The sequence below is a fragment of the Halichoerus grypus genome, chromosome 5 (assembly GCF_964656455.1).
Source record: "Halichoerus grypus chromosome 5, mHalGry1.hap1.1, whole genome shotgun sequence".
NCBI lineage: Eukaryota > Metazoa > Chordata > Mammalia > Carnivora > Phocidae > Halichoerus > Halichoerus grypus.
Window position 1 is genome coordinate 26,237,888 of NC_135716.1, and position 25,231 is coordinate 26,263,118.

The window sequence follows — 25,231 nt, forward strand, 5'->3', positions numbered from 1 at the left end:
ATTTAATGCTTAAAATAAATCTCAAGACAAATAATATTATCATCTTTATTTATAGGATAAGTCTTAAAGAGGGGATATACCTCATTCAAGCAAGATCAGGTTCAGAGTTAAAGCCACATACACATTACTCTGGGGTCTAATTTCTTTTTTGGCTGTATCTTACTGCTTCCCACTTTACCCTCCCCACCTCCCCAGCTTCCCAGCTCACTGTGTAAACTATCCATACCAACCAATCAAATGTACTTTTTCCTAAACTATATGATGTATATTTTAACCTTCATACATTTTCTCATCATGTTCTTTTCTACTTTTATATCAGTTGTTCTCAAACTTTATTGTTCATTAAAATCACCTGGAGGGCTTGTTAAAACACAGATTGCTGGTCCCCATTCAGAGTTTCTGATTCAGTGGGTCTGGGATAAGTTCCCAGAATATGCATTTCTTCGTTTTTTTAAAGATTTTATTTATTTATTTGACAGAGAGATAGAGAGCACAAGTGGGCAGAGAGGCGGCCAGAGAGGCAGGCAGAGGGAGAGGGAGAAGCAGGCTCCCCGCCAAGCAGGGAGCCCGATGCGGGACTCTATCCCAGGACCCTGGGATCATGACCTGAGCCGAAGGCAGCCACTTAACCGACTGAGCCACCCAGGCGCCCCCAGAATATGCATTTCTAAAAAAGTTCCCAATGATGCTGAGGTTACCAGTCTTGGGACCCTACTTTGAAAACCATGTTTTATGTATTTATCTAAAATTCACATCCTTAAAAGCTTAGTGCAAATTGCAGGTCTTCCAGCATATATTTGTTACATTCACAACCTTTGCATCTAAACGCCTTTGCATCTAATCTTCTATTGCATTTACTGTCTTCCATGTTCATTTGCCTCTTATGTTGTTAGTTATCTTTATTTCTCTGTCTTCATCCATCTTTATTATTTATCTTTATTTAATGATCTACCTGTCTGTCTTGTGTTTAGATGAGCTTATTGGCCTTTTGGTATCTTATATATTTTCTTCAAACTACCGTGACAAAAAGTTTGGCACCTATGCGTGCATTGGGTACTCAAATATTTGATGATGATATGTATACAAAGAGACGTTTTTTCTTTAGTCTTGATTTCCCCCCCAATTTTACTTTAAATCAGTTTTAAATATCTTTTCCTTCTAGCTTCTACCATGAAGAATTTCTTTTGAAAGCATTTTCTCATCCACAGTTTTTTTCTATTTGTTGCCATATTTGAAGCTGCATTGGTACGTTTCTCTGTAATTTGCTATAGGTAGGAAGTGTTGTGCAGTTCCATTGCAAAAAAGGACACCTTCTCCAAGGGTCTACAACACGCACTTGCCTTCCTGACCTCACATGGAGTGGAATTCAGCCTGAGTGCATACGTAAGTATTGTGGCTAAGAAATCATACTTACCACAGATAGGAATTTATATGCATTTTTTCTTACAAGTGGGAAGTAAATCTATATCTACACAAAAGATGTATTACATGGATTTTTTTTAGATTATGATAAAACATAATTTATGTATATAAGTTTATTACTGTATCATGACCCCAATGCCCATTAAGGAGCATTCTTTCTAAAGAAGTCAAAAGGCACAAGGCACAATTTTGGTTTTTTTGCAAGCCTCTTGTAATTGTGTTCAGCTTGGTTATCTGATAATTTTAGATGATTATTAGTTTACCAATTTAGAGATCTGAATATATGAATCTAAAGTATGCTGAAATACAGAAGGCTCCAATTTAGTGCCTCTTAATCCTTTATCACTTGCAAAACTCTCTGAGATTCTGAGGAAAGATAGAAACATCCATGGAAGGAAATACACATGAATAGTTTGACCAAAAATTTGAATACTATTTCAGGATTTCCTGGAGCTTCTAAATGTGCACTGACCCTAAGTTGAGAGCACTTGCCGTACAGATTAAAGAAGAACAAAGCCCAAGGTCATGAAGCTATCTTTTCTGGCTTACAGTTAGAAATAAATTTCAATTGGTGAATTACTTATCTCTTTCCCTTCCACTTTCTCCTTTTTATCTCCTTTCCTATCTTTTTAAAATCCTGAGCATCTTGGGGAAAAACAATAAAGAGTAAGCAAGAGTAGAAATACTCATCAGAATGGTGGCAAACTTTTAGGATTTGCTAAAGTCTAAATAAGTCCTGTGAATTTACTCTAGCCCTGTTCAGAACCACCCGAATGATCATGGGAGCCCCCGTGGACCTGCAGCTTACTGAAAAACAGGAGAACACTCCACTGAGAAGTCATTCACATGCCTGGTTAGCTGATATTTAAATATGGCAAAATTCCTTAAGAGGCAGTTAAGTAGAGTGCATATTTTAGAACCTGTGTGAGATGTAACTAGGTATTTCATAGTAAACCAAACTTCTTTGATGACTTCTATAAAGGATATGATGATTTAAAAAGAGTTATTACTGAAAGCATCTCAGAACTTCTACTATGTGCATAATGTGAAGATTAAACTTACTTCTGCTTGGGCATAATGTGAGGATTAATTAATGTAACTGCCCCGCCCCGCCCCACCCCAAAAAAAGAATGTAGTAGAGGCAGACTATTTGTGTTTATCCTTAGCAATATTTCCTCCAGGATTAAAGGTCATTAATAGAATTATATTAAATATAAAACATGTAACACAATGTTTGTCACATAATATTAAAAAAAAGTTAGCTATACACAGAATAATTTTTTCAGAGACAAACTTTTAAGTATCCATATCCATGAACAAATGATCAGAAATGCTTTCTGGTTTAGGGAGAAAATTCTTTGTAGCATCTGTCTCTGAGAATGGAATGGTATTTATAAGACAAAACAGGGAAACTGGGGGCAGGGCCAAGAAGTGGCATAAGTATGGGTAGAATGGAATAGAGGTAGCAAATCAAGAGTGGGAGGAAGCTTGAAGAAAAAGAGACAGAAATTAAAAGAATGAAAAGATACTGCTACTTATGGACCCAAAATATGGCCAGAAAATTCCACATGTAAAAAATTATTGAATTGTACTTTCTATATTAGGAAGTATTAATGTCAGAGTGATATACTGAGCTATGGTTGTATTTAACTTTAGAAGACATGTTTTTAAAATTTAAAATAAATATAAAAAATAAAATAATATTTCATAAACTGGTATAGAAAATCTGAGCTTGACAAACTTTGAAAGACATCTTATTACAGGACTTCTTAGATCCTTTAAAATGCTAATAATTATTGGGACTCTCTAGAATAGTGATCTAATACACATTTATGAGCTTAATTATCCCCAGTAAGGTTTCCCCCCTCCCCTTGGCTTCCCTTGTAACATCTACCAGTGTTCCACAGATGACTGCTTAGGACATGATAGCCTATGAAATTAATATGTATGTTGACATTGATACATTTTCCTTGATAAATTAGAATAACTATGCAAAGGTATATTTATATAAAGGCATTAACATGCCTCTAATATATATTGTGACTCTCATTTCAAAATTTTCTTAACATGTCTATAAAAAATGAACGCTTTTCTTTTTTCTTAATATAGCCCACAGCTGTAAGCAACCGGAAACTCCTGCTCATGCAAATGTAGTAGGAATGGACCTTCCATCTCATGGCTATACACTCATTTATACCTGCCAGCCTGGCTTCTTCCTAGCAGGTGGAACAGAACATAGAGTGTGTAGATCTGATAACACCTGGACTGGAAAAGTTCCTGTTTGTGAAGGTAGGTTTTCATTATAGAAGCTTCTAACAGAAGCTGTTCTACTATTTCAGCCTTCCTAAGATGCAAGAGACAAAAACTCAACTCAGATTAGCTTAGGAACAAAGGAAATATATTAACCAACTCCAAGGGCAGGCACTTCTGGAAGAGAGATATTATTGAGGTCTTGTTATAAATTCTTTTACACGCTCTGTTTTTTTTCTTCTTTATTCCTTCTTCTAGTTACTTCATCATGGTAGGTGTATGAGTTTTCTGGGCTGTTGTAACAAAGTACCACAAGCTGGATAGCTTAAAACAGCAGAAATTTATTCTCTCAGAGTTCTGGAGGCCAGAAGCTCAAAATCAAGGTGTTGGTAGATCCATGCACCCTCTGAAGTCTCTAGGGAAAAATCATGCTTTATTTCCTCCTAACGTTTGGCAGCTTCTGGCTATCCTTGGCGTTCCTTGGCTCATGGCTGCTCCATACCAATTTCCCTTCTGTCTTCATGTGGCTTCCTTTCCTATTTCTCTCTATACGTCCTCTCCCCTTCTTATAAAGACACCGGTCACTAGATTTCAAGGTTATTTCACCTGAGGAACCCAAATTAATTATATCTTCAAATATCCTATTTCCAAAAAAGGTCATATTTGAGATTCTTGGTGAACATGAATTTTGAGGTCCCATTATTCAACCTACCACAGTAGGGAACATTGCTGCCAACATACCTTTTGGTTTAGAAGAGTTTTTGCCAAAGCTTCTTGGTCAGGAAAGCACTATTCAAGAGTCTGGTTGTCAGTTTTGAATGGAGCCCACCTCCAGATCTGTTAGTCAACCAGGGTGATATAGTATTTTGTCCAGATCTAAGTGAAGTGTCTACTTCTCTTGCTGCTTGATCAGAACAATCCCGAGCTGGATAAGATGTAGTGAGTTTACCAGAGAAAAAAGGCTTATGTGTTCACAACCAGGAATAAAGGAAGTTTTTCTAGAATTCTTGGTAAGGTCATCAATAAATTCCTTTTCCTTTTCCTTTTTATTTTTTCAGCTCTTCTAATTCCTATTGTCCTGCAGCATTCACAAATGTTAATGACCTTCTTTTTGAAATGTGTTCACTCTCTTAGCAAGAACACTACTCAGTTTATTTTAAATTTTTCACGAGATTGAAAGATTAAAAATCCATTTAAATCCAACAGAATTTCAATAACTTTTTTTATCTATCCACTTTGCTGTTTATCATCACTGCTATAGAAGGCTAACTCAGACTTATCTCTAGACGGGGACTACTGCAGCAGACTCCCAATGCCTCTGCCTGTGTCAGTAGCCGTTTCTTTCCAAATTGTTCTCTGTCTTGGAGTCAGAGTGATGTTCACCCAAATTATTTCCCTTAAAACCTTTGAAAGACATTATATTGTTCTTAAGAAAAAGATCTGCCTTTATACAGTCTACAAGCCCTGAATGTCATAGCTCCCATTACTTTGCAGCATATCTAGCAACCGACATGATCATACCTACCAAATTATTTCTGCCTTTGTGCAACAGGAATATACCCTTAAGCTTCAGCTACCATGCTGTAATCAACTGTTTCCATGTTGGTTTACATGGCTTACATGTTCTTTAAAATAAGAAAGAGAATCCTGAAATGATAAGGCAGCACTGATCTTTCCCTGGTCCCACTGAACTATAATGGGGTAATTATTGAAGTTTTTAGCTGTACAACGGAAGTGTTGAGTAGGTACTGAGATGTTAGGATGAATTGGACATTTTGGAGAAAACTATATGATATGTCAGAGAATAAAATTGACAATGCATTACTGTGTGTGTTCCTAATTATATTAATTTTTGTGAACCTTTTACTTCTTTTTCCATAGCTGGTTCCAAAATACTGGTGAAAGATCCAAGACCTGCACTAGGAACACCTAGCCCAAAGCTAAGTGGTTAGTAATTTCAGTTGTTTTCCTAGAAGTCATGATTTCTAAAAGTGATCTACTATTTTCTTGACAAAGTGAAAGTTATTTAGAAAAATATATATTCAGTATGGGAAAACTATGAATTTTGACTATTTGGAATTTGAAAACTTATATTTTATGATGTTGAATTTCAAGGAATGTAATTCTGAGACATGTTAATATTCCAAAAATAATGTTTATAGTTCTCTCTGTAAAATATCCTCGGGAGTATCTGAAAATGACTATACTATATTGTCAATGCTTTATTTAAAACATTGAAACAAAAAACGAGATGTTTTAAATATAGTTCTTTAAAAAGGAAAAAATACACTTGGTATGAGAGTAAAAGTTCAGCAATTTTAGGTTATAGTTTATTGATTTAAAAACCAAAATTTTAAATTTTGTCATTAGAAGAATGGGCTTTTCAGTCCTACAGCCTTAATGTAATTACCATGTTGTACACCCCCTAAACTATGACTTTGGAAAAGTTATTTTATATATGTGAGCCTCCATTTCTTTATCTATGCAAAATAAACAATGATTAGATTATTATAAATGAATTTCATGAAAATGAAATGTGAAGCACTTAGCCCATAGTAAGGCCACAATATATGAGAGCTTCTTTTTTTAGTATTAGCCAATATTTTATTTATATGATATATATTAAAAGCTACAGATAAAGATTTAACATTTAATCTGTACCTTGGAGACAGATTTGGTCTCATTATATTAAGCCAGAAACAGTGTTAGCTTCTAATTTTAGTTGTGTTTAGAAGTTCTCAAGGTACATGCTATAAAACTGGAGTACCCACAAAAAAATCAGTCTGAAACACTGATTTATTCAACATGCAGTGGAAATAGACTGAATGCCACTAAGGCAATCCAAGAATATGTCAACATAAGAGAGAAAGTTTAACAGTGGAGTCAGAAAACCACAGTGGTCTATCAATGCAGAATTTTCCAAGGGAGATGGTTTATCTACTAGCAGATAGGTGTTTTAAATAATAACTCCAGTATATCAAATGCAAAACCCGACTTTCCTGGCAAAACATGACCTATGGTTACCAATAAATAAATCAGGCAGGCAAAAAAATAAGAATATGGAAGAACAACACAATTAATTAGCTTGACCCTATATATATATATATATATAGAGAGAGAGAGAGAGAGAGAGAGAGAGATTTATGTATCAATCATAGAATATATATTTTATTCAAAGGCACATGGGACAGGTATAACAACTGATCATATATTAAATAATAAATAAAAATGCATACATTTCAAAGCAAAGTTAGTCTCAGATCTGATATCTGACAATGATGCAAGTAAAAAAATTAATAAGAAAATAGGTACATTTTTTAAAATTCTGAATATTTGGAAATTAAAAACAAAATCAATACTTATGAATAATTCATAAATTAAAGAAGAAATTAAATAAAAATATAATACTAGAACTTAGCTATATTGAAAAATCTGTGTATCAAAACTTGGGGACTATATCAAAAACAAAGTTATGAGGGGAATTTATAGTTTTAAATTCTTACATTAGAAAAGAAAAAAGCCTCAGAATTAATGAATTAAGTAGCCCTGTTAAGAAGATATATAAAGTATAACAGAATAACCAAAAGAAAGCAGAAAATCAATGTAATAATAAAAATGAAGAAATAACCGCCCCCCCCCCCCACAAGGATGCAATAGAAGAATCTCAACAGAGCCAAAAGTAGTTCTTTGGAGAAAAAAAAGTAGAAAATTTCTGGTAAGACTGATCAAAAATAGGACAAAAATTAAATAAGATAACAAAAGGAAATATGAACATAACCACATAGAGAGTAGATTGAATCAATTATAATTATATTAATGGAAAACAATAACAGTCAACTTTAAAAATTGGACAAATTACTAGAAAAGTATATTTTACCAGAACTAACAGAAGAAAACTTGAATGACCCTATAACAGATAAATTAGGAGTTTAAAACTATTTCCACAGAGAAAAACCAAGTCCTTATGGATCTACCGATGAGTTCTGCCAAATTTTAGCAGAACAGAACAGATTATCCCATTTTGTAAAATCTCTTCCAGTCAGAAAATCTCATTGTATGAGGGGTGCCTGGGTGGCACAGTAGGGTTAACTGTCTGACTGTTGGTTTGCAGCTCAGGTGGTGATCTCAGAGCCATGATCTCAGGGTCATGATCTTGGGGTCATGAAATGGAGCCCCACCTCAGGCTCCACACTCAGCAGGAGTCTGTTTAGGACCCTCTCTCCCTCTTCCCTTTCCCCAGCACCCCCCACTCATGCACGCTCTCTTCCTCTCTCTAAAAAAAAAAAAAAGAAAAAATCTCATTCTATGAATCCAATATAATTCTAATAACTCAGAAAGACATAATACAAAAGGGAATATTACAAACCCATTTGACTCAGGATGTATAGATGAAAATATCCTACATAAAATCTTAGCAAATCAAATCTAAAATCATAGTATAACAGAAAAACCAAAAGATGACACATCAGAACCAAATTGGATTCATGATAGATATGCAGGGATATTTTTATATTAAATAATCCTTAAAAGTAATCTATGACATTAAGAGATTAAAATGCAAACAATTTTGATCAGTACAATACCTACACAGAAAATATATGATAAAATGCAGCACCTAGTTATAATTTTAAAAGACTCTTAACAAATTAGAAAGGAAAGGAATTTCTTTTACCTGAGTAAAAAAGATCTATTAAACGTCAGAGTAAATGCTATCTTCGATGGGAAAACGTTAGAAACATTTAATTTAAAATCATAAGGCACTGTGATTAGATTACTCCAAAATAACAAGAATGAAATTTGGAAGTTGTATCAGAGTCAGGAGCATGATGCTACATTTAGCAATACTCTGAAGACTGTGAAGTAAAGTTTAAAATCAGACGTCTTGAAAGAAAGGATCATGACATCCTAGACTTCTTTTCATTGATACCCACATCAATGAGAGTGGGATGACATTTTAGAGTTTACAAAGAACTGCCAGATACACATTCATATTTAAATCCGAAAATAGACCTTACAATAGAAAGAAGTATGATCATTCCCATTGTACACGGGAATATAAATGATCAGACGGTGTCTGCTTTGTCCAACCTGAGCTGCATTTCTCAAAAGGTAGAGGGTAGTAGACAATTCTGTGCATTCTTCCAGACTGCATTCAGTGATGTCATACTGGTAGGAGTTTGAAATCTGCTATTATGGGAATATTTGCACTATAGAAATCAGCAAATACTGCACATCAGTTTTTTTGTTCGTTTCATTTTGTTTTGTTTGTTTTTTCAGGAGACCCAGTTGTTAAACATTTCCTGCCCCATCAGTGATTAAACCCAATGTAATGTACTTGGCTGGTACCACTAGTAGTCCTCCTCCTTTCCATTGCTCTTCTCTCCTGCTGCTGAGGTTCTCTTCCATCTCCTTCAACCAACACTAATTCCCCTAAGGACTATGGATAAGATCAGCAGGTGTAATAGGTTTTCTTTGAAGGCTCGGAGATAGCGAAGAGTCATCACAGTCCAGTCCAGGTGGAAATAAACAGTCAGACAGACAACAGCACTTACTTACGGAGTGTCTGCTATTTGCTAGGCACTGCCATTGGCATATCTTTCTCTCTTGCTCCTGCTTTTACCTGGATGACTAAGAATCTATTACCTCCAAATTCCAGGTCTTTCTAGTGCAGCGCAATGTAGCTTGTCACTCTCTCCTGCCAATTTATTTCAGGTACACTTTCTTTTCACTAAAAACTGTAACATGCTTACCAAGTCAAGGGCTTTTTACTCATTCACTGTATCAGAGTTTTAGGTAAGACTCTCTACATACTTAGCATAGCATTCCCCTATAGCTTACATAGCTGTGAAGTTGGAGGTCTGGGGAGGGGCTGCCACTGTAAGGATGACTTGGCAAAGGTCCCAGAGCCAGAACTATGGATTATTCATTTTACTAACTACATGTCTGCTAAATAGATATTTTATTAGCAATTATGTAGTAAGCTCTGAGATCCACAGTTTTCCTATTTTATCTGAATAATAGCAGCAACAGTAACAGTAGTAGTAGTAATGGTAGCAGCTAACACTTAGCTAAACATTTCACTTTCCTTATCTCATTTAATCTTCCTAACAACTCTCAGTTAACCTCATGTTAATTAGGAGGAAATTCAGGTTTAGAGAGTTATGTAATTTATGCAAAACCACACAGTTTATAAATTGCAGAGGGACTTCAATACAAGGAGCCTAACTCCAGTGCTTGCAGTTCTAACCCTTCGGCTATATTGCTTTTGAATTATTAGAGAAGAAAACATCATGTGTTGAAATATTCAGTAAAAACTCAACTCTTGAACATGTTTTATATTTCATGTATTTCATGTCTAGAGTAGTTTTGCTATTTTGGTTTGCTGAGTAGAATTCAGGGAATGTAACCTCAGTCTCTAAGATCTGGGCGATAAGTGTGATGTGTGTAGTGAAGACCAGGTGACAAATTGTCAATAACTTGTTAGGAAAAAAAAGGCTTTCCCTTATTCTGTTATTGACTCATTTGCGCAAATAGGCATAGCTCCCTGGAATAGCTGCTTTTGGGGGATGTGCTTTATTGTGATGTATGAGATGAATGGCAGCTTCTCTTAGCCTTCTTTCAGGATCTGAGTAGACTTTGCCATACTTGACTTACGTAACTATAAATTACATAACTGATTTATATAAATATAATGCCTTTTTGGCTATATCTAGAATAAAGAGCATTCCTTCTTTAGAGTTTTATAACATTTAGAATATTGATTTTACCACAGTTCATCTCTCTTCCATGAGAGTTAGGCAATTCTAGGGACAATTCCTTTATTTCCAAAAATACCTGTAAATTCAAAGCTGTCAATATGGTGAATCCCTGTTCTTCCTCAGGAGCATCTATTATTGGAATAACTGAACTCAGTATTCTGTAAAGGGGACAAAGGAGCATCCCTCCTAATGGTCTTTAAGTGCTAGTCTGCAAGAGGGGGGTTTAACTCTATGCTCTTCCTCCTATAAATCTACTCATACTGCCAGGAGAAAAGCAGGCCTCTTGGGACTTGCATACAGACCGACTTGGCTCAGTAAAATTATTTTATTTTCCTTCTGAAAGAAAGATGTTACTGGAGGAGACCAAATATAAGTAAATTTGATCTTTATCTGGTTCGGAATATAAGCCTTATGCCTTTAATTGGTGCTATCTTTGATGACTCAGCTATGAATACAAATATAGGTTATTGCAATTTTGGTTTATTCCAAAAAACTTGAAACATGTATATGAAGAATTCACTTTATAATATACAGTTCACCTTATTGTGTGTTTAGCAAAATTTCATAGTTCAATAAATGAATATTCATTAATCTACTTTTTAATGTTTATATTTATAGGGCACCATAAAATTAATGTGTATATTTAATCTATTTACAGTTCCCGATGATGTGTTTGCCCAAAATTATATATGGAAAGGCTCTTACAATTTCAAAGGAAGGAAACAACCCATGACCTTGACAGTTACTAGTTTCAATGCTTCCACTGGGAGAGTCAATGCAACACTCAGCAATAGCAACATGGAACTGCTACTTTCAGGTATCATGCTAAAGAACAGCAAATGATGCCTTCATGCTTTCACTTCCATCATTTTATAATTTTTATTAGTGATTTTTATACTGTGAAATATTTGTTACATTTTAATGACATTCATAATTTATTCAGAAACAAGGCTTTCCTGGTTTTTGGATGGATACATGAATATTACTACACAAACGAAAAACTGATTCTGAAATAAGCTCGCTCATGATGTAGCTAGAATGAGACATCATGAAATAGAAAAGAACTTTTGATTTGAATAGCTAAATCTTTCTGTATTTTCATAACACCAAAGAGACCAGATCAATGACTTATAACCTATTTTATGGACACAAAATCATTTCTTCAAATGAGAATATTTAGGTGGACACCATAACTGAAGACAGCAAACGTAGAGCTACACTACTTTAAAGAAGCATAAGGGACCCAGAGCCCTATCCAACTGCTCAGGCTTCTCAACTTTCTGTGTCCTTGATCTAGTGCACATTTCCCTCATTATCTTTGTTCTGTTTTTTTCTGACATTCAGCTGTTTTCTCAAATGTCATCTCATCAACAGTGCTCCCAACGATCCTATCTAAAGTAATACTCTCATTCCACTACAGACACACTCTTAGTCTTAGACACTCTTATCCTGTTTCACTTTCTTCTTTTCACTATTTATAGTATAGTATAATATGCTATTACATGACATGATATGACATTATTTATTTGTCTATACTCCAACAATGTAAGTTCTAAGAGGGAAGCTCTTTGCCTTCCCAGTTCATTACCATATCTCAGAAGTTAGAAAAGCATTTGGAACAAAATAGGCCTCAGTGAATATTGTCCAAGTAATGAATTTGAAATATTGCTCTCATTTAAAAAATATTTTTAAAATACTGATATTGCAAATATGAAATATATTTTTTAAACTTCTTGGTTGTTGGGGCTCTTGGATGGCTCAGTTGATTAGGTATCCCACTCTTGATTTTGGCTCAGGTCATGATCCCAGGGTCATGAGACTGAGCTCCATGTCGGGCTCCCTGCTGGACATGGAGCCTGCTTGGGATTCTCTCTTTCCCTCTCCCCCTGGCCCTCCCCCACCGTCTCTCTCCCTCTCTTAAATAAATAAATAAATAAGCAAACTTCTTGGCTATGTAAATATCCTAAATAATTATTAATAATAAAATAATTTGTGGTATAAATGAAATGGAAACTAACATTATATTTATTGATTTTATAAATTTTAGGAAAACGATCACATCATTTTGTATTATTGAATGATTCTCCATTAAGCCCAAAGTTAAAGTGTCGGAAGCTAATATGTATTATATTTTAAAAACTATACACAGTTACAGTAATATAAATTGAAAGAAGCTTTATATTAAAATAAATTCATTTAAATTGTGAATACTGATTTATTTAACTTTGAGATATAACCTCTTTTTCTTTATTTTCTATAAGAGTCCACATGAAATAAATGTATACTTAATCTAATCTAGAAAAATTTCAAAATAAATTCCTACAAATATAGAAAAACAAACATTAATACATTAATTTGCTATCACTGTCTCCATATAAATCAATTATAACGTTTTCCCAGCAATATTATTTTTTATTACTTTTACGTCTTTCCTGTCAACTATACTTTTGGTCAAGGTCTATGTGTCATCTTTGTATTCCCAGCATATTCTTACGATACCTTATTACACAGGTGAAAGATTAAGTAAGTGAATGCATGAGTCAAATTTCAACCATAAGTTAATCACAAATTTTTACTTAGAAACTTATCTCCTGTTATTCCGCTAAGCACATTTATATTCCAGCTTATTCCTACTTTTAGAATACTCACTGTTTAAGAAAAAAATCATTGTATATATGTTTGCTTTTCTCTCTTATGCCATTATCTATATTTACCTTCTTAAACTAGAGACCCTACTTGATTTTCAAGACCCAGTCCAAATGCTCTTTTTCTTAATAAGCATTTCCTGATCACTCCATTGTGAAATGATCCCTCTCTCTTCTGGCCTCTTATTCATCATATTTTTCCATGTATTTTAGTTGGTTATGTATCTGACTAACATTTTCTACTTCATTGGAAATGCTTTTAAGCATCCTGTCTTTAGATAGGAACATATATATTCTTCTTTGTTCTCTGGTAGCACCTAGAATACGTTTTCACAGGGTTGGCACCCAATTCACTATTAAGAAAAATATCAGGAATTTTAACACTTGATTTATATCTTTGAAGATTTTAAATTTCATTGGGGGAAGAAGTTATTTTGTTTGCAATATCATGGAATGATTTTAGTAAGAACAGTAATACTTAATTTTAATAGCATAGGTAATTTAACCCCACAATTAAGACTAAAGTTGAGAATTTCAGCTGAGAGATTAACATATTTTGCAGGATTCATGGAAAGCATTATGGATAAAGCTGGTCTTGACTTGGCTTTGTTTGATTTCTTCTCCTATGACGTGTATTACATGATATATTTAAGGAGTTAAAGATAATAAAATGAAGCATAACTATTTACAAAATTAGTAGATTAAAATGTGCTTACATTTTATAGGGGTATATAAAAGCCAGGAAGCTCGCCTGATGTTACATATCTACCTTATTAAAGTACCAACTCATGCTTCTGTGAAGAAAATGAAAGAGGACAATTGGGCCATGGATGGCTTTGTAAGTATAGTTCTTTAAATGTCTGCTGCTAATTTTAATAACCAATTTGTGCTATAACTTGTCATTAAGATTCCAGAAAAAGGTAATTTTCTAAGTTTAGCTAATTATGAACACACATGCATATATAAAATGGCAAGATTACTATTATGGGTAAATTATTTTTGAAAACAAGATTCAGTGTAAATTCTTAGTAATCTAGAATGTTAAACCTAGGATTACTGGATTCTGATGAATTTTGCTTACTTTTGTAGTGTTTACGTGTATGAGGGCCATATAGTTTTTCACTGGTTTCATCAAATCTATTTTGTCTATGGTCAGTATTATGATAAATAAATCTGGATAAAATGTAATTCATTCTTTGTCTGGATCTACTGTTTAAGACATACAAAATGCATCAGAAAAAGTAAGTATGCCCATTACATTTAAGCTTTTTTCTCTAGATTTAACAGATTTAGAATATTTTACAAAATATTTAGAATATTTTATAAAGTTGTTTATGAAAAGGAAGTTCTATAAATTACTTCATGTGGAAAAATAGTTACCATAGCTTCACCATGGAATCACCCTGCTCTATTCAGCCACTTACGTGAATGGAGTTTCTAAATTGGAAGTTGGAAGCAACAAACCTTCTATTCACATATTCCCCCGGAGTCTTTCCTAAAAAACGAGCAGGGGAGCTCTGACTACATCCTCACAAGTAGCAGGTCTTCTTTTACAAGGAAGACCTAGCGGGAAAGAAGATAGTAGGTCATAGGCTTCAGTAAGTTTTGTGCCTGAGGAGAAAAAAATGTTTTTCCTATTTCTCTATTCGTGCCATTATTTGTGGAGTTGGAAACTAACTCATGTCTTCAATGCACTCAAATTTTGTAATTATTTCATCTAGGAAGCAAACAAAATGAATTCATTCATTTAAATCTTAGAGTTTGAGCTCTTCTTTTTAGGAGCATTTCATTTTTAAAAATGACCATGACCAGAGTACGATGTCTGGTAATAAGGAATAAATCACTTCTTCTGACATGCCAGACTGCTATGGATGGATTGGTATGATAGTTTCCTTTTTAGGGTGTGGATTCAAGGTCTTTTACAACTTTTACAATAATGTAAAGGACTTAGGTAACTAATTAAAATAAGCTTCACATTACTAGATACAGAAACACTGAAATATATCTATTTCTATTGTATTTATGAGATAAAATCACACTATGCATGTAAAGTATTTTTTAAATATAGGATTTTATACACATGCAAGATACATGTTATAGTCAGCATTTACAGCATTAGACACAACCACAAAATCTCAGGGTCGAAGGAGTATTTTATCCTTTCTCATGTATCTGGGATTAGTTGTGGGTGATCCACTTGAGGCTATGGTAGCAAGTTCGGGTCTGCTCCAGGTGTCTTATTCTGGGGCCCAGGCTGAAGGGGCAGCAGCTAACCAGAGCATATCCTCTTGTCAGAGCTCAGAAGCTCTGAGGGGTAATGTATTTTAAACACCTCTATTGAGATATAATTCATATGCCCATTTAAAGTGTACAATTCAATGGTTTTTAGTATATTTACAAGTGTGTAACCATCACCATAGTTGATTTTAGAATATTTCTGTCACCTCAAAAAGAAACTCCACACCCTTTAGCTATCATCACTCTACCCATCCACCCCTCATCTCCACCTTAGCCCTAAGCAACTACAAATCTATTTTCTGTTTCTATGGATTTCTTCTTAAGGCCTAGGCTTAGAACTGACCTATTGTTAATTCCACCCACATTCCATTGGCCAAAGCAAGTCACAGGACTAAACCCAATGAGATGGAAAGTACATTCTTCTCATGAAGATTGGTGAGAGGGAGAGAAGGCCTGCAGGCATGCTAAACAGGAATCAAATCTACAAAGTACAGTTTTATTATATTTAATTTTTAATTGATCATTTGCTTTATTTTGTTTCATCATATCATTGCCCTTTTTTGACAGTAGGTTTCTTAGCCTAAGAGAAATCTCTGTATATCTATATCATATATTAATAACAACCCCCTTTTTTCTAATATCCTAATTACTTAAAAATTAAAATTTTGATTTTGCTTATAATGACAAATTTGCACAATATGCTGTGTTTTACATAGGAGGAAGATATAGAGTTAGGAACTCTGCATAACATTCATTTAAGAGTAAAACTGAATATTTATTAAGGCTGGGAAAATATAGCTGTGTCCAATCTTCAGATTTAATCAACCTTATAAATATTTTTAGGTTTCTGCTGAGCCTGATGGAGCTACTTATGTATTTCAAGGATTTATTCAGGGCAAAGATTATGGGCAATTTGGACTGCAAAGACTAGGTAATGTATTCATTTTCATTTTCATGTAGTTCCTTTATTACTCCAGACATCACAAGAAAATACAGTGGATTCTGTACATTAGGCACACTTCCTACATTTTTAATTTTGCATTGTCAGGATTATATATTGATACATTTGATAGCCTTTTAAATAATTGCATTCTTCAGAATATTGATTCTCTATGTACCAGCCCTACAGTGCTTGGTTGTCATATTTCTAATAAATATGACACACTGTCTTGCCCTTAGCAAGTAAAAAGGAGAAAAAGAGATACAGATATAAAAGAAAATATTAAACTGTAAATTATTTTATCTCATGAGAACTGCAGTACTTCTCTTCATTTTGAATATTGTTGCAACTTTCTTTCTCTTTCAAAAATATACTGACACTTTGAAAACTTAATATCTGGAAAGGGAAAATAACTTTGAGGAATGGACCCCTTTTGGGGGCTTTGCACTATTCAGACATGTAAACTTCCTGTAGTAGGAGGCATGGATTTTGTCATTCTTCTCCCCAACTCTTCTAAAATATACACAGACATTTAATGGTCTTGCTTGAATATAATTATTAACATAGCTTTTGTAGATAATTTTCCTAAGGTATATTGTCTCCCATTATTATATTGTGGTATTGATATATAAAGAATAAATTCAGGCTCTAAAAACTACTATTTGATGTTTATCTTCAAAATTCCATTACTTTGAACTTTTACATAAATATTCTGAGTCCCTTGAAAAATAAGGTAGAAATAAGGTATTGACTTTTAACCTGGACTAAGGTGTGATTTAGTTGAATATAACTATTTATCAAAAAGGGAAATTTGCTTTCTCTAAGTGAACAATAATAATAAGATGTCATTTCAGATAATGTCTTTCCTAAAATTGTGTTAGTTTTGAAAACCAGATAAAATATTCATTAACACAGTACATTAACACAGTCGTGTAATTTAATGCAAGATGTTTATGTAAGCTATTCCCAAAAGCATCACACTGTATGTCTAAAACAGAACCTGTAAAAAAAACCCAAAAAAACAAAAACAAAAAATGAGATATTTCTTTCTGGGGAAAATAAAAGCAAAACACAAAAAACAACCTGTTCATTATTTTCTCTTCCCCTAACCTTATCCAACATGTTAACAAACCTGATTCTTCTCATTTCCTAATTTTGCTAATGTCTTTGCCATTTACTCCTCCCCAAGTAGAACCCTTCTCATCCTGTGCCCTCTTACCTCTTATCCTAACAAACAGGTTCTGTTGACTTTTAACTACAAAATGTTCCCCTACATCTATTTTTTCATGCTCCTCCTAGGGCTCTAGGATACAATCAACTTCCATTTTTATCTGGGATGTTGCTATGACCTTTGAAGTACTCTTGCTTCCAGTCCAGATCCCCTCAAGTCCATCCCACCCTAGTCACTGTTCTAAATTGTGTGTCTTATCACAGGGGCTTTTATTTCTAAACACCCACAGTTGTCCCTCACTGCAGGTAGGTAACAAGTTTGAACTCCTTAGAATAATGTTTATGGCTTTTCAGGGTCTGGCCATAGTTTTACCATTTTAGCATCCTACTCCTACCACACTGATACATACATAACCTCTACATCCTTTCCACACAGTTACCCCCAGTGCTTGTCACATCTAAATAGGCCACTCACCTTCCCATTTCTAGGCTTATGATGGTCCTATTTCCTCTCCCATCCATTGTTCTACTGATTCTTCAAAGCCAAGCTCATATTGTATATTCTCCGGAATACATTCTTACGTATCACCAGATGGAATTACTCCTTCTCTTCCTCAAGCACATTGATCATTAATTCATGCTTGATGTCTACACTTACTTTTTTGTCATGGTATTCTTCCCACAATTGTATAAACTCCTCAGTTCAGAGACTCTGCTTATTTTTTATTCTATATCCTTTCCTGGGAAAATGTCTTATAAATAGAACGCACTGTACAAACCTGTATGGAAAAGAGTTGAAGGAGTTTCATGAATTACTTTGTTTCCTATGTACATTTCCTAGTAGATATCTTGAGAAAGAAAGAAAATGATTGGTTCATAAAAATAAAAATCAATTGTGATAAAATAAAGTTGATTTTTTTTTTTTTTTTAATAGGACTGAACATGTCAGAAGGCTCAAATTCTTCAAATCAGCCTCATGGTACAAACAGTAGTTCTGTGGCCATTGCTATTCTTGTGCCTTTTTTTGCACTTATATTTGCAGGATTTGGGTTTTATCTTTATAAACAAAGGTAAGTTTGTTGATTTCACTTACAAAACATTTCCAAAATCTTCATGTTCTTTTTACTACTCTAGTTCAAATCATAACTTCCATTTTTTTTTCTGGGTTTTTGAAAACAAGGTGTGCCAAATATTGCAACAATTGTTAAAAACCTTATTTCCCCTGCCTGCCTCCCACCACCCCAACATGGTAAAACAAAAATCACTCTGTTAATTTGCATGAACATTCAACTTAACACTTACTACTTTTTCGAGTCAATTTCTTGGTACATACTTAATTGTTAAAGTTTAAATCGAAGAGGTGATACCTGCTGCCAGATTTATTTAGAGAATTAGGAAGAAGTTTGTGCCCAAACCTTCTTAGTTCACATGACAATGCTGACCAATTTCACCCAGGCAGACAGATGGTAAAATCCTCTAATCTCCTTTTCTTCTGCTGCTTTTAGAAGATTATGCAATTAGTAAGTTATATTTCTTATATATCGACTATATGACATACATAGTATTAGTTTGTCTTTGTTTATTATGTCCATTACAACATCCCAAGTGGCTTTATTACATAGTTGTCTGCTACTTGGGACTATCCTTTATCAAGAAGAAAATATGTAGGTAACTGGATAATTAAATGAATATTGTTACTAAATGTATTTTTCTCAAAACTGATAATTATAAATTTCAGCCTAGATTATCTAAAAATGGTTTATTTAATATTACATGAATTTGTAATTATTGAATATTGGCAGCTGCTTAGGCCTTATCAATATCAGATTTTATTAATGATAAAAAATCATCACTAAATTTATCTATAAAGCAAGCTATTCTGATCTTTCTTTAAAAACTATTTTTGTGAAATATGCATAACATAAAACCATTTAAACCATTCTAGGTGCACAGTTCAGTGGCCTTTAGTATATTCACAATGTCATGGAGCCCTCACTGCAGTTCCAGAATATTTCCATCAACCAAAAGGAAACTCTGTGCCATTAATCAGTCATCCCCCATTCCTCCCACTCCTGCCCTAGGCAACTGCTAATTTGCTTTCTATCTGTATCTGTTTGCCTATTCTGGGTATTTCATATAAATGGAATCATGTACTATGTGATATTTTATATCTGGTCTCTTAAACTTAATGTTTTCAAGTTTCTTCCGTGTTATAGCATTTATCAGTACTCCATTTCTTTATCTGTCTGAATAATATTCCATTGTGTTTGAATGTGTTCTGTTTAAATATGTCCATTCATCAGTTGATGGGCATTTGGATTGCTCCTACATTTTGGCTATTGTGAATAGTGCTGATATATACACTTGTGCAAGTTTTTGTTTGGACACCCGCTTCAATTCTTTTGGGTATATACCCCAAAATAGAATTGCTGGGTTTTGTGGTAATTGCACATTTAACTTACTGGGGAAGCACCAACTGTTTTGCAGAGCAACTGTGCCATATTTTATTCCCACCAGCAATGTATGCACCGTTCCACTTCCTCCACATCCATGCCAACACTTGTCATTTTCTGTTTTCTTTTCTCTTTCTTTCTTTTTTATTATAGTCATCCTAATGCATATGTGAAGTGGTATCTTATTGTAGTCTTGATTTGCATTTCCCTAATTACCAATAATATTGAGCATCTTTTCAGTGTTTCTTGGCCATTTTCCTTTGAAGAAATGCCTATTTAAGTATTTGCCAATTTTTTATTTGGTCATTTGTTCTTGTTGTTGAATTGTAAGAGTTCTTTATATATTTTGGAGACTAGACTCAGCACATATATGGTTTGCAAATATTTCTCCCTTTCTATGAGTTGTATTTTCACTCTCTTGATAGTGTCACTTGATGTATAAAGGTTTCTCATTTTGATGAAGTCCAATTTATTTATTTTCTTTTGTTATTTGTGCTTGGAGTGTTATATCTAAGAAATCATTGCCAGATTCAAGGTCATGAATCAAGATCAGATTTACCTATATGTTTTCCCCAAAGAGTTTAATAGATTTAGCTCTTATATTCAAAAGTTCCATTCATTTTGAATTAATTTTTGTTGATGTTGTAAACTTTTCTGAAACTTGATATTATTTTCCTTAAAGCTGTTGTTCAATATTATTTATAACATGTCTTTATATCTTCATGATTCTTGCTTAATTAGAAGAAAATGATGTTGCTTTTGGTTTTTATTGTGAATCTAGTTTGAAAAAAGAGAGACAAATACTATCCATTAGAACTATGCACCTGGCAAGAACAAGTTGTAAGAATATAACTGTATAGGTGATGCCATTGAAAGAAACTTAAGATAGCTTTAACAAAATTTATTGCCATACAAATCACCTAACAATGTTTAATACAGAGAAAAATTCAGAAAATGCATTAGAAATAATAAAATAATATAATAGCAAATACAAAATATGATAAAATAGTTGAAATTTGTAGTGTTTGGTATAAACAAAGGAATTGAGAAACAGATCTATTTTAAGATATATCCATTTTAGGAATTAGGTCCCAGAAACTGCCTGGAGCAAGTCTGCCTTTGTACCATAATCAATGTCAGCAAATTATGCAGTGGGATGTAGGAAACTAGAAATAAGATTTGCCAAAGGAGAGAGAAATAAAAAAAGGAAGAAAGAATTCAAGACCAGCAAGTTACACTAGCCAGCCTAGAATCCATGTGTTTTGTTACGTAAAACCAAACGTTCAGTTATCAGTAACTCTTTGGCAACTATTTTCATGACTTAATTATCAGTATAGTCATTTCTTCTTTGAGATTTTGAATTTATTGTTCTAATGTATATCATTTTTAAGGCAATTGAGTATGTTTTGGGGATACTCCAAGTACCATCCTAAATTGGGCCTCAGTGTTAGTTGTCTGCTCATTCTGAAATCCTTTTTAATTAGTGCAGAACTGGCTCCTTCTTGTCCTTCAAGTCTCAGATTATATTTTATCTCCTCAGAGATGCTTTTCCTTATTACTCCTCCTAAAGTGGGTCCCTGTTACTTACTGTCATATCAACAGCTTTCTTTTTCATCAGAACAATTCTTATTACCTATTTTTCTTGTTTTATTCATTTATTTTTATTTTAACTTATTTAACAAATATTTATTTATTAATTAATTATTTTCTATCACTACATTATGAACTCCATGAGAGTAATGCTTTCCTTGCATTTTCTTTTAAAAAAATTCTATATCCAATGCCTAAGATCATGCCTGGCACATAACAGATGCTCAGTAAATATTTGAGGAATTAATGAATGAATGGATGGATGGATGGTTAGTAATGAGATTTATATTTATCATCACCATAATTTATTTATATTATACATGCAAATTCATAATGATTATTATTGCATCAGAAAATTTAAATTTATGAAAATAGCCATAATACATTTATTTATACTTGTATTACTCATATTGGGACTGTACATTAGTATGTATTATATGTAGATAATAAAAGTCACTCAGGGTTTAAAAGTGACTGGTAAATTGTTTGAATTTGATGTGTTGAGCTTATGATTTCTCAGTTAATACTTTGAAGTTACATTATGCATTAACAATGATAATTCAAGTATGTTTGAGCCCTACTCTGCTATTTCTAGAAGAACGTTAACACATAACTAATCAGTGTTCTCATCTACAGGACTGCACCCAAAACACAGTATACAGGATGTTCAGTTCATGAAAATAACAATGGCCAAGCAGCTTTTGAAAACCCCATGTATGATACCAACTCAAAGTCAGTGGAAGGGAAGGCAGTACGATTCGATCCCAACTTGAACACGGTCTGCACGATGGTATAACTTGGCAACTCTTTGCCTTCTTCAGAAGCTTGGAAATCGACACACAAAACAGTGCACATTTAGTTCACTGCTAAACAAATTAAAGCACACTTTTCAGGACTTGCTGGGTCACCTTTTCCTGAGGAATGAGAGAGAAGAGTGTTTTTCATAAACTGGACCATAATTCTTCTTCATGTTTACCATGGAGAGTTTTACAGAAATTTGGCTGCACTCTGAGAGTGCTTACTCACAGTTTATTTGCTTTTTTAAAAAAGGAGATTATTCTAAAACATAAACTTATTTGCATATATTGGAGGAGCATCCACTATCAGTATTTCTGTGCTTTATAAAGTATATTAGAGGGACTGGGTTTAAAAAAAAAAGATATAGGGTAGAAAATAAGAGCTATACTTACAAGAGTCAATAGATCACTGACTTCTCTTTAACTGTCATGAGCTACATCACACCCATGAGTCTGTATTTCACACCACTCTATCCACTCTCCGTTCTTGTTAATTGAGTCATTGTCTTCCTTATTTCCATGATTATTTCAGATTGAGTCATGCCCTGAAGTGTTTAAGAGCTAATTTATGCCACAAAAGAGATAAGACTGCCTACTCTGATTTGACTCTTTCTGGTTTTTGTTCTTCAGTATCATATTGTTATTTTTTTTAGACGGTTGTCACAGTTTCTGCAAATGGCAAGATCATTGTGCTATTCTCCCAATTCCCCTCATTATGTTGTAACCAATATTATTCCGTAAGCCATGGGGCAGTGTTTAACACCTTGCTTCAGTCTGTTTTGTCACCCAGAAACCACTCTAGCTGGCAAAACTTATCTATGATAATGATGGTTTTGCAGTTATCTGAGACACCAAACTTACCATCCTTTACCACACTTTCCAAAGTTTTTGAAAGACCAAATAGAACCTATCTACTATAGTTGGCTATGATATATCCTATTTTCCTTCCAGTTGAGCCTCTAAATTTATTTCACATTGTTTTGAACTTTTATCAACAAGGAGTTAGAAATATAAGATTTTAAGCTTTTAACTTTTATCTAACAGTGAGTTAGACATACATTTTGGACCAGTCCATAACTATAATGACTACAAAAAATTTACACTGTCAAATCACCAATATAAATTTATTTCCTGAAGTCGTAGATTTTCCAAATTTTCATGTATTTTAAACTTCCTCTACTCTTATTCTTAAGAAGCAGGTTTCAGATATGACAGGTTTCTTTCATCATCAAATTAAGATTCGCATTGGCAAGTTATTGGTGGCTCATTTACAAATGTATCACAGCAATGCCAGCATATTGATTTAATAGGCCATTGTCTTCCTTTAATGGCATGTTTTACTTCATTGAATAAATTATGTACCCAGTGTGAACTCTTTGTCGTTGTCCCTCTCAAATATGGAAAACTCTGTAAACAGTTTCGACTTTTTGTATCATGAGACAGAGTGCCTAAGAGAAATCATTGCACCCGGAAGCGCTGCTTGGATCTATCTCTACAACATTTAGTGAATTTCTTGTAAACCACTTTGAGATACATTGTTTTGGAAATTCATACAATTTTCTCAACATTGTACTCTACTGACAGGATGCTGTTTTAAATTTTATGCCATCAGTTATTTATTCTTGTTTATTCAAATGACTGCAATAACAATGATTCATTCATTAATGTTAAGGTTAATACATTTAAGATCTTGTTTAAACAATGTTTCTTCTGCAACTGGCTACTCCTCTTATATTAATGCATACACTTTTGTAAAGAAGTATATTTTTATGAAAAAAAACTTTGTAAAAGTATGATGTAAATTTTCAGTGCAATGTAAACAAAATAAAAATGGATAATTGCTTTTGTAAAATGTGTATTCTTTTCAAAATTGTCTGCCAGTGTACTGGATAGCAAAAAGAATAAACAGCCCATATTTATTTGGTATTTTAAAGTTGCCAAACCACATACTATATACTTAATTAGCAACATAATGATGAGACATGGGTGTTTTTCTTCTTTATATTTTATAGTTCCACAAGTGTGACACTCTTTTAGAAGGAAACAGATTCCCACTAAACATAATAGTATCATAAGAACCTCATCTTAGAATTTTCCTTATGTATAAATATTTTAACACTACTGTCTAAATTTGGGTATATCTGATGATTTCTAATATTTCTATGTTTCTGTATTTTCTCAGAGATACTTATTTTTAGCATGTGTCATAGGTATGAACTTAGTAATCTTTTGAATAACTACATTAAACTAATATTCAAAAAGATATCCATCTTGCCAAGGTGTAACATGTAAAATTTTGTATTCAAGAAACTTACCAAGTTTCTATAAAATTCAAGTCACAAGTTATTTAAGTTTAATTTTATTAGAGAACTCTTTTTCACAAAATATATTGTCTTTATATTTCACAGCTTCCAACTCCAGCCTTTAAAAGTCTATCTCAGTTTATTACACTTACATTTAAGAAATGAATGCTTCTTGACATAATTGTAGTTTCTTTTTAAACTTTAACTGTATTATCTCCATCTTACACTTATTTCATGTCTTCTATATTTTCCCTTGTTGTTTGTCCTTATTTTTATTCCTCTCTCTGTGCTTTTTTTCTTCCTCTTTTTTTCTACTTTTTAATTTGCTTTCTCTCTTCTGATATTTTTCTTAATATCCTTTCCTGTTTTATGTCTTCTCCTTTTTAGCCTTTGATCATTTTTTATCTTAATGCCCTTTATCCTTAACCCTCTCAAAAGTTAGCATCAGTTTTAGCGGAAGTAATTTTATTTTTATTTTTTACCAGCTTTATTGGAGTATAATTAACAAAATTGTAAGGTATTTAAAGTTCATGGTGTGAGGATAAATGTATACTTTTTTTTTTGAGGAGAATATTTAAGCTCTACTCTTATTAAATTTCAATTAAAGAGGTAATTTTAAAGAGCCTTCTTGTACTTCCCTTATATTTAAAACATTAAAATCAATA

At 33.4% G+C, this 25,231-nt stretch overlaps 1 protein-coding gene across 6 annotated transcripts in view; it reads left to right on the forward strand.

Moving 5' to 3' along the window:
* CSMD3 (CUB and Sushi multiple domains 3) overlaps positions 1-24,093 on the forward strand; it is a 1,190,044-nt gene extending 1,165,951 nt beyond the window's left edge. For all 6 annotated transcript variants that reach the window (XM_078072078.1, XM_078072080.1, XM_078072079.1 and 3 more), the window contains 8 exons: positions 1,272-1,383; positions 3,532-3,711; positions 5,554-5,619; positions 11,089-11,247; positions 13,801-13,913; positions 16,157-16,244; positions 18,358-18,493; positions 22,103-24,093. In XM_078072078.1, the coding sequence (XP_077928204.1) occupies positions 1,272-1,383; positions 3,532-3,711; positions 5,554-5,619; positions 11,089-11,247; positions 13,801-13,913; positions 16,157-16,244; positions 18,358-18,493; positions 22,103-22,262 (1,014 nt within the window). In that variant the 3' untranslated portion in view covers positions 22,263-24,093. The remainder of the gene's footprint in view (positions 1-1,271; positions 1,384-3,531; positions 3,712-5,553; positions 5,620-11,088; positions 11,248-13,800; positions 13,914-16,156; positions 16,245-18,357; positions 18,494-22,102) is intronic.
* Positions 24,094-25,231: the final 1,138 nt, after the last annotated feature.